This window comes from Apodemus sylvaticus, chromosome 15, assembly GCF_947179515.1.
Source record: "Apodemus sylvaticus chromosome 15, mApoSyl1.1, whole genome shotgun sequence".
Taxonomy (NCBI): domain Eukaryota; kingdom Metazoa; phylum Chordata; class Mammalia; order Rodentia; family Muridae; genus Apodemus; species Apodemus sylvaticus.
This window is the reverse complement of record NC_067486.1, coordinates 82431857-82442729: the sequence shown is the minus strand read 5'-3', so window position 1 is coordinate 82442729 and position 10873 is coordinate 82431857. Positions and strand designations below refer to the sequence as shown.

General features: G+C 42.4%; 1 protein-coding gene across 3 annotated transcripts in view; it reads left to right on the top strand.

Annotated features, from left to right (window-relative positions):
- Positions 1 to 10873, top strand: part of LOC127666361 (protein HIRA) — an 85109-nt gene that overhangs the window by 25628 nt on the left and 48608 nt on the right. For all 3 annotated transcript variants that reach the window (XM_052159238.1, XM_052159239.1, XM_052159240.1), the window contains 4 exons: positions 2821 to 2916; positions 4162 to 4322; positions 6680 to 6847; positions 9254 to 9367. In XM_052159238.1, the coding sequence (XP_052015198.1) occupies positions 2821 to 2916; positions 4162 to 4322; positions 6680 to 6847; positions 9254 to 9367 (539 nt within the window). The remainder of the gene's footprint in view (positions 1 to 2820; positions 2917 to 4161; positions 4323 to 6679; positions 6848 to 9253; positions 9368 to 10873) is intronic.

Below are 10873 nucleotides of genomic sequence, written 5' to 3'. Positions count from 1 at the left end.
TACAGTTACATAGACTACAGAAGAAGGTAGACATATTGGAAAGACAGAAATGAAGCATTGTGTCATATCCAGCAAAAGCAAAGCAGTATCGAAGCACTGAAGAAAACACTTAGTACTACTAAAGTAAGCCATTCAGTGGCCTCATATGAAAGCATGCGTCTTTTATTAGTAATACCCAAGTAGAATATCTAATGATTAAAAAAAGCCTCATGACCAATAACATAAAAGAGTTGTGAATACCTGGAAATAATAGTACCAAGAAATACATGACATCTGACTTAAACTACAGACGTACTCAAAAATGATTACAGTGCTGGGCTTTAACTCAGGGTCTTGCATATTGGACAAGCACCCTGCCCTTGACCTACAACTCCAGCTGTCCTTTTTGTCTCCTCTTTTTAGAAAGTGAGTCTTGCTCTGATTGCCTAGACCCAAGTCCTGCTTAAGCTCTCTAAACAGTTGAGTAGGAAAACAGGTATATATATCATTACCACAAACTTTCTTTTAAATATGAGGCAAACTGTTACTACGTAGTTCATGGTGATGTGGAACTTATATCCCCAAGGCCGGACTCAAGTTCTTGAACCTCCTGCCATAGCTTCCTGAATATTGGTTTTATAGGCATGAACCTTTATGCCTGGCTTCACAATCTTTTTTGAGAGGTACATAATTCATTAAATAAGATTTATTATTTATTATCAACTTAATTACTCATCAGTGTAACAGTTACTTATGTTCTCTTCCAGGCCCAGTGCTCCCTTCAGTGAGTGCTTGTGAAAAGGACAGATCTCGCTAGACCTAGCAGCATAGAACTGGGACTGGCTTCTTAGGAGGCTGAGGCATGACACAGGATGGTCAAATTTCAGGTCTAGTCTAGGTAGTTTAGTGAGACCCTGTCTCAAAAAGAGGGGTAGGGATGTAACTCACTGGTTATGTGGTATGTGGTTCTAGATTTAATGGTCATGTAGGAAAAAAATTAAAAAGGATGGACAGGATGCTAGTAAGAGATGTGATGAGCACCAGGTGAGGAACCATGGAAGTAATTGGCAAGTCTAGGAAACAGTGAGGAGAGGGAGAATGCTATTCTGAGCATCTTACAGTTTGGTGACCTGTAAGGAGAGAGGAGAAAGGACACATTGTAAGCTTTGGATAAAACAGCACTGAAGAACACTATACTGTATTGAAGAACTTTGTGTATTTCATCAATGGAATCTCTTCACTTGTCCCATAGTAACCATTAAGCCGTTTATGAAGTTATTGAAAGCCACAATAGATACAGTATACACCCAAGTACATAGGAGATAAACACTAGATAATTAAGATAGAAGTGAATATTTATCAGCTCTCTAGCCAAGGTGACATTTTCAAGGTTAGCAGGTATTGCGTTTAGCTTTGCTTGCAAGAATAGAAGAAATTACGATGGGTGGTAACAGTCTCCTTTGTTAAGCTTCCACATAGTGTGGGAACTGACTAGTTGACATTGATGGATAATATATGACATTATTCTGCAGTTTGCTAAGAAAATCATGTCTGTTTTCTGGGTTCTATTTGACCGCATCAGTTTCTAGACCAGGCTACCTATAAACTCACATAGATCTGCCTCCTCTGCCTCCTGAGTGCTGGGATTAAGGGAGACACTACCATGCCTGACTCCTGACTCCCTCTTTTCTGGTGTGGTCTTGGCATTATAAATTTTGGAGCTTATGTGCCTACTCCTACAGAACTGTAAGCTCTTGTTTTCTTCAAGTAGACACTGAATTTAGTTATGTTAACATCCACTGCTCACAATGATTTCACAGTTGACAGTCCTAAAACATAAGCAAATTAATCTAAAAAGACTACTTTAGATTTCTTTTGACTAGTAATCCAGTTAAAGCTTATATTGAAAATTGTGCCTAATAAACTAGAAGGAAAAATGGTCACTATCCTCATTGCTAATAAGAGAGTTTTAGAGTAAATGTACGTAGAAGTGTAAAGGCACAGAAGTCTTTTTTCCCTTATCTTGAGATAGGGTCTTGATATGTAGCCTAGTCTTGCTGTACCACTATAGAGGGCTCATAGAGGGCTTTGAAAAGTTGTCTACAGAGCCAAGGGTAGTGACAAACGTGTTATCCTAGCAGCATAGTTCAAGACCAGTGTGGGTTACAGAGCAAGGCCCCATCTCAACAAAGCAGTAGAGCTCTAGTAGTTAGTGTTCAGTATTGTTAGGTCTGTTTATAATAGTGAATGGTTTCCATATAGAACATAGAGTAAGACAAAGGAATCTCTGAAGGAGAGTAAGGAACAAATGGTGCTTGCCTTTGCAGGGGTTCAACAGAGAAGGGATGCTCCGGGAAGTTAGTAGTGGTGGGGCAGGCCCCGCGACACTCAGACAGTGCTGTTCCTGTTGCCTGCGCATTCTACTGCATGCTTCCCACTGTCTCACCTAGTGGTGTGAAGGTTCTGGAGAAGGCCCAGCAGGGACTAAGAACAAGATGGCAGGCAGCAGAACATTCTGGAGGCTACAGAAGCAGGAAACCCCAGGTTGTGGTTGTAATACGTGGGCTTGAAATATGTGGGCTTGAAGCCACGTGACCTAGAGATTTCTACAGGCTGTTTCCTCAGTTGCTTTGTAAGCAGCAGGGGGCACTGTGGCCGTTTAGTGCTTGAAATTTAGTGCACACTGGAACATGACAAAATAAAAGCAGCTGTTAAGGGTCTCATGAGTAAAAGCTTCAGAGTCAGTTGACCTGGCCTACAGAAAAGGCTGCTGCTGCGTACCCACCATCACCCAAATGCACACCAGGTAAGAGGTCTTACCATTACCTTGTCTTCTTCTAGATGTGATGGATGTAGCATGGTCTCCTCACGACGCCTGGTTGGCCTCATGCAGCGTGGATAACACTGTCGTCATTTGGAATGCCGTGAAGTTCCCAGGTCTGGGGTTCTCCGTACTGTAACAACCGAAAGCCCTGCTGCCAACAGTACTGCTAGTTAATGTGGAGCCGGGAAGGGGAAGGGGTTGTCTGTCTTTTTAATCTCGGTCACAAAGTTAAGGGGTCAAGGATTTGAGTGTCTTGTTAGCATCCCAGTTTTGCTCTTCCTTATCAATTATATTATTTAAGGTTTAGGAGATTTATGCTAAAGAAAAACTAGCTGAGTGTTTCATAGTTCATGAAGGTGGCATGTGGACAGTTGACACTGAGGGATGTGGCACTTCACATATGTGTTCCTTCTGCCTTTGGGCTCTGGCTTCAGCTCTGTGGCCGTCTCTGAAACCATCCAGCAGGTGTGGGGTACCACAAATGCAGTATTATAAGAGAGTAACTTTTTCTTACATGTTTAAAATTGAGAGATTATTGGTATAGTGTACAGTTAATAACTAGTAAAATATTTGTTATAGCTGGGTGTGGTTGCATTCACCTTTAATCCCAGCATTAAGAAGCAGAGGCAGGTTTATCTCTGGGTTTGAAGCCAGCCTAGTCCACAAAGGGAATTCCAGGACAGCCAGGGGTTCCTATGTGATTCTTGAATCCATTTTTCTCATGGGCTAAAACACATCATTCATTGAGTGGATTTAAGTCATGTTAATTCCTTCTGAAGCTACTACTGACATGTGTGGGGACACTTGTTTCGGCCTTAGGAGGGGCAGTTTTAGAGACCAGTATAGCACTGACTACAGATCTGAATGAGATGTCTTAGTCACATTGTGTCTGCAGCATTGACTTCCAGATAACTCACTTGAAAGACTCCTAAATGTTGGTCTTCTTGAGCTGTGAGCCTCTGGGGGCTGTCTAGGAGGCTTACATCAGATTTGCTGAGGGACCTTCCAGGTTACAAATATCTGAGCCTGCTGCAGATAAGATTTGGGGTCAGAATTAGCAGCTGTGGCTCCAGCTTGTACCCTCATTACTCTTCCTCTGGGTCTTGTGTGGCCCTCACATGTGTTAGCTTATGCTGGCCTGCCCGATGCAGCCATTTCTTCAGTTTGCTTTTGCCTTGGTGGAGGTGCAACACGGGCTCTTCTGCTTGCATTTAGGGGTGGGACTGGTCAAGTTAGACTGCTCAGGTCCTGTCAGGTCCATTCAATCAGCCATCACAACTTATGTTTTCTGTGTGGTGGTTCTTTTCTTTTTATAGATAACACCTGTTCATATTTTACCTTTTTTTTTTCCTTCACAGAGATTCTTGCAACTCTGAGAGGTCATTCTGGCTTAGTGAAAGGTTTGACTTGGGACCCTGTTGGTAAATATATTGCCTCTCAAGCTGATGATCGAAGTTTGAAGGTGTGGAGGACGCTGGACTGGCAGCTAGAGACTAGCATCACCAAACCTTTTGATGAGGTAACTGGCCTCTGCCCCTGCTGTACTTCTTGGACAGAGAGGGAGGGAGCTAGCTATAGCTAGCCGTGTGGCGCATGCAGTTTAGGGCCTCTAGTTTTATGAGTTAGGTGATAAAAATGTCTTCTTTCTGATGAAGTGTTCAATGGCCAGCTTTGAAATGAAAAATATTTTATTATATTTTTATTTTTAGTATTTTAAATTAGCATAGAGTCTTTTAGGGTTCACTATAGCATTTTGAAACAGAATTTATTGTTGTTGATCTTCCTCCTGCTTCATCCCTGAGTTCCATGCCCTCTCTTGTATCCTCTTCTGTGGTAACCTCCTTCCACTTCCCATGGCTTATGCTCTGGTGAGTGCTATACTTCCTTAACTGTTCTTTTCCCATCTTGTGGCCCCTTTCTGCTTTTATGACCTACACACACCCACACATGCACACACCTACATGCCCTAAGCCACGAGGGAACATGTGCAATTTTCTGAGTGTAGCTTACCTTGGTGAGTATAATAATTTCTACATCTAGCAGTTTTCCTGGTAATTTCATAATTTGAGTTTTTTCTCTATGGCTGAATAAAATTCCTCTTTGTGTAAGTCTACCGAACTTTTTATTACCATGTGTTTCCTGGGTATCTGGGGATTAAGTAATTCAGTTGTAATAAATATGGGTGTCTAGGCATCCCTGTGGTAGGGAATAAGCTGGGCACATACTCTGGACCATACCATGTTGTATTTCCTTTTTTTTTTATTGGTTCCGTGTTGTATTTCTTAATGTGCTGATTTCTATACTGGCTGTACTGTTGGCACCCTTACTATCATTCCTTTCCCTTACATCCCTGTCATCATGTGTTACTGCCTCTGATCTTGATTGACGTTTTGACTGGGGTGAGGGAGAATCTCACAGTAGTTTTAATTTGCATTTTACACATGGCTAAGGATAGCAGACACTTTTAAAAGCATAGAAAAGTGTTCTTTTGAGGTCTTTCATTTTGTTAGCCCATTTATTGACAATTTTTCTTTTGGGGGGATTATTTAATTTTCACTGTTCCTTTTAAAAACATTTTTAAAATTTACTCTTGGACAACTCTGTACACATGTATATTTTATTTATATTTACTTCTCTCCTACTTTCTCTGGAAACCTTCCTAAATTCTCTTCCTCTTCCTATTTTTTTGTTTTTTATTTATTTTTATTATTTTATTTTATTTTATTTCATTTTATTTTGTAACCCTGGCTGTCCTGAAACTCAGTCTGTAGATCAGGCCATCCTAGAACTCAGAGATCAACTTGCCTTTGCCTCCTGAGTGCTAGGATTAAAGGTGTGTTCTACCACTGTCTGTCTTTTTCTTTTCTTTTTTAAACAGTAGACCTCTGAGTTAACTTGGGTTATTTACAGGTACGTGGGTGCTGGGTTATTCTCTGACTTCTGGGTACTAGTGGCTATACTCCTGAAGAAAATCGGCTCCCCTCCTCCAGCAACTATTTGCTGATACTTCCCCTACCTTTTTTGCCCACAGCTGTCTGGTGTAGGGGATGTGACTGTCACATCTATCACATCTATGTTGAGGCCTTTACTGCCAGGCATACGGCTTCTGTGAACTGGGTTCCTAGACTGGCTGTAGGAGGCCCTGGGATACTCCCACACAGAGGCGTGAGGAAGTTCTCCCACAGCACTGGGTCTTTCTCTCCTACTCTGGGACCCTGGTCTTGAAGGCTGACCCAAGCTGCTGTTCTTGACTTTGTCTTTGGACCTATTTCTTTCTCTCAGGAGGGATCTATGACGGATACCTGCATCAACCTTTAGGCCAGTATAGGACTAGCACCTTGTGCCTCTTTATAGTATATTAGGACTATATAAATCTCTTCTTCACAGGCGTCCTTAGCACTTAAAAGTGTAGAGACAACATCACGGTAATGATACCTACTGCGCTACAGGCAGGCACATGTTACTGTTTGACTTGTGGGTGGGTGTCTGTAGCACTTTTTTTTTCTTTTTCATTTTTTATTGTAGTGGCTTTTTGGGGATGCTTTGTAGATACTCTCTGCTGGGGCTGATAGGACCTGTACAGAAGCAAATAGATTTGGCTTATGCAGAGCTGGTGCTCTAAAGGAATGGTCTTTGCAGATTCTGTCTTCTAGTGTTTTATGTTCAGTCATGTGGGTAAGTGGGGAGTGGATGATGTCACAGTTTCCATACTCATTTGACAGAAAGCTCTTTCTGGTGTGCCACCTGGAGAGACTATAAAGTTCAGGCAGAAGTGTAGTGCGTGTCCCGTGAACATACATTTGTAAATCACAGTTTGATGGATCCTTGAGGTGATAGTTTTCTTGAACTTCTTTCAAGCTTAGATTTTATTTACAGTGTGGAGGAACGACGCATGTACTCCGGCTTAGTTGGTCACCTGATGGCCATTACTTGGTGTCTGCCCATGCCATGAATAATTCTGGCCCCACTGCTCAGATCATCGAAAGAGAGGGCTGGAAGACCAACATGGACTTCGTAGGTCACCGGAAAGCTGTGACTGTTGTGGTGAGTGCCCCTCACCTCAGAAATTCTAGCTATCAGTACCACCCTGAGCTGTCTGCAGTGGCCTACATGTGTTCTTAAGGCTCAGCTTCCCAAAGGCATCTTTCTAAGACTATGTCTCCTGGAGGCTGAGTGCTGGGCTCCAGGAGTCAGCTCATTATGGTACATCTTTCATTTTAAGCGTGCTCAAAGATTTTAGGGCTATTTTTGTAAAATGGAATATGTATGTAGGATTGTAGATTTGTTAAATTCTAAAATAGTAAATGTCTTTTGGATCAGTCTTAAAATAAGTTAAGACTATTGTAGCTCTGTGCTAGCCTTTATGTCTGCCCATAGGTGCTCCCTTGCCCAGTTCCTGTGAGCAATGAGCATTCTGGGTACCCTTGGAATAGTGTACTTCTTCTTACACCCAGCAGCAGCCTATTCTGAGATACTGTGTGTGCATCCAGTCTTTGTTGTTTTATGGTGTTGGAGCCCAGAGCTTTGTTCATGACAGGCAAGTGCTCTATCACCAAGTTACAGCTAAGCCCGAGTATCTAGAGAGCCATTGCTCATCTTTTAGACGTGAGAGAATGGGCTCCACACTGGGTGACTTTAATTAGAACGTCTTGAGACTGTCCAAGGCAGGCTGTTAAGGAGTTACAAATAACCTCTTAGAATCTGATTTTTTTTTTAAATGTAGAATAACCAAATATAAGAGATTGATGGTTAGGTTGATCGTGAAGAATCATCCAGAACCTGATTGAAATGGACTTTGATTACATGTTTTAAAAGTTGATCATAAACAAGTGTAATACATTGTACCTTAAATTTTTGGGGGGAGTAAAATAAAATACTGCTTCTTTAAAATTGTGTTGGGAGTCCATGTTGGATTTTGTTTGGAAGACACTAGGGCCTTCTTGATATATGTTTGAAGTTACTGATTCATATTTAGTACAGTGTTTTTGTCTCTCCTATGTGGTCCCCAACTGCTCTGTAAGAAAGTAACACTTGTCAGGACCCACAAAACCTGGCAAACCTGTGGTAGCAGAAGGTCAAGTTCAGAGCATACACATTCTCTGCTATCCCAGTGTCTGGTCACTCCCGTCTGCCTCTGGAGGGAAACCTCTGTGTCCATCTGATACCAGGTTCTTAGAAGCTACCCTTTCTTCACTTGTAGATGTACTCCTCTGTGATTCTAAGAGCCCTACTCTCTTGATTCATTTGTGTGCCTAGTCTTTAAAACATCAGTGAGGTACCTCAGGGAATCAGCTCTCCATCAGTAAGACAAACAAATATAGCCAGGGGAGAAAGAATTAAGAGGACCTCCTGCTAGTCTCTTTGGCTTTCCTTATGTGGCAGCTCACTCCAGTCTTTTGGGCTCCAACACCATCTTCTGGCCCTCACAGACACTGCAAGTTGTGCAACAACATACATACAGATAAGATACTCATTTAAAGAAAAATAGGATGCAGTGAGCAGGCTATGGTGTCTGAAGTCCCCTGGCAAGTTCAACTTGTCCTCTGGTCCTAATGCTGCTGACTCTGCCAGGCAAGACTGAACGAAGGCTGGAGAGATGGCTCAGCAGTTAAGAACACTGACTGCTCTTCCAGAGGTCCTGAGTTCAATTCCCAGCAACCAAATGGTGACTCACAACCATCTGTAATGGGATCTGATGTATTCTTCTGGTGTGTGTCTGATGACAGCTACAGTGTACGCATATAAATAAAATAAATAATTTTTTTTAAAGGATGAACTGAAAAGGTCAGTTCTAGTAACTTTTATTCTCTTGACCTGTCTGCTGGCTTCATAAATAGTAGTAGTGCTTTCTCCATCCAGTCTTCACTTTGCCATTCTGTGCATTTATTTTCTAACCTTGATCTTTCATTTGCATCATCAGCAAAGTATCTCATTGTACTTTTCAAGACCAAGCCATGCATGCTCAGTGCCGAGCTTGGCGTCTGAGCGGCTCCTCTGTCTGGGCAGAGAGTTGGTGGTTCTGGTGCTGGAGGTTCTACTTTGCCTTCTGCTGCTCTAGTAAGCATCATGACCAAAGCAGCTTGGGGAGGAAAGGATTTATTTGGCTTACACATCCTGATTATAGTCTATCATTGAGCAAAGTCAGGGCAGGAACCACGAAGGAGTGTGCTTACTGGGTTTCTTTCTTATACAACTCAGGACCACCTGCCCACGTCTGGCCTGGGCCCTTCTGTATCAATCATTAATCAAGAAAATGCCCCACAGACACATCTAAAAGCCAGTCTGATGGAGGCAGTTCCTCAGTTGAGATTCCTTCTTCCCAGCGGAAGAAGGAATACAAACTAGAGCTTGTATCAAGTTGACAAAACTACCCAGCACCCTTGGGTACTTGTACTTGTAGGACATCTTGGTATTTGATTACTTATTTTAACTGTGGTTATTTGGCTTTAGAAATTCAACCCAAAAATCTTCAAAAAGAAGCAGAAGAATGGGAGTTCTGCAAAGCCCAGCTGCCCATACTGCTGCTGTGCTGTTGGCAGCAAGGACCGCTCACTTTCTGTCTGGGTAAGTGCCTGAGCTTTGGTTGTAGGGTAGGTTAAGGACTGGGAAGACAGTGAGTCTGGAGGACTTCAAGGTTTTTGATAGTACAGAGTGTATTCCTCACCTGTACTGGTCAGCTTCTTTTCAGAAGCACGCAGGCAGGCTTTTCTGTTGTTTAGGAAGAAGCACTGAGGCTGGGCCTGGCCAAGAGACGGCACCCTGACCCCACCTAGACCATCTCCTTCAGCTGTCAGGGTCATAGCTGGCATGCTGTGTTGCTTTCTGCTAGGAAGTTCTTTGTATGCCATAAATAAAGTGAATTGTCTGTTGTGTATGTTTGTGCTGGGTCACTACCACCTGGAACACTTCCTGTTCCTGTCTTTATGAAAGCAGCTGCACTAAAAGCCTCTCTTAATTGATGAGTTTGGCTTGTTCTTGAACTTAATGTAAGAGCAGTTGCTCAGGGTATCCATTTTTTTATGTTGTTATTTCTTTCATATAACATATTTGGTTTTGAAAATCTTGTGCGTTGTATTTACCAATGATTCCCTCCCCCCCATTGTTGGGTAGGGTTTAACTTTATGAATATATCATGAACTGTTCATGTGTTTTCCTGTGTGCACATATTAAGGTTGTTTTAGTTGAGGCAAGGTCTTTTTGTGAGGCCCAGGTTGAGTTTTTCCTGCCATCCTGGACTGCCCATGTTGACTTGTTTGTGTAATTAGTTGGTACCTACATTTATTTGTCCATTTGACACTTCAGATAACACTGATGGTCAAGGCGATATGTCCTGTTCTCCTTGTTAGACTTTCGAGACAGTAGTGCTGGAGGGGAGGTGCTGTCTTAAGCCTCTTTGGACCCAACTCAGTGTCCATTGTGCAGATTCTCAGCATCTATTCAGTGAGGGATTAAGAGTGAACTGTGATAGTTTTCCAAGTTAGGGCTTTGAAAGGTTCTTATCATCAGAGGCTAATGTTCTGTGACCTGAGACAATTCCACATGCATTGTAGACTGTGGTCCTAGCCACTATGTACATGCCATCATGCTGAAGATCTGACACAGTCTCTCTCTCTCTCTCTCTCACACACACACACACACACACACACACACACACACACATACACACACGAGTTTTCATTTTGTTTTCTGGGAATAGAATCATAGTGGACCAAGATACTTAATATAGGACCCAGTTAGTTCAGAGTCTAGTTTTCTTCTCCAGTCTCAGGTAGCTATATCTCCTCTGTACTCACATTCCAGACTCTGGGTGCAAGGCAGAGTAGGTCAGTTTCCCATAATCTGCCATGGCACAAGGGAGACCCCCATCATATGATAAGTGCATGCTCACCAAATCTATGGGACTTGGTCCTGCCCCTGTCTTCAGAGTGGTCAGATACTAGGTATGAGAGATGATGCTTGCTATAATGTTAAAATGACTAACTGGTGAACATGTATCTGCTGAATATTATAGAATCATCTACAAAATATTCTCATAGGATAGTCAATGACATGTTCATGTATGAGGAATTT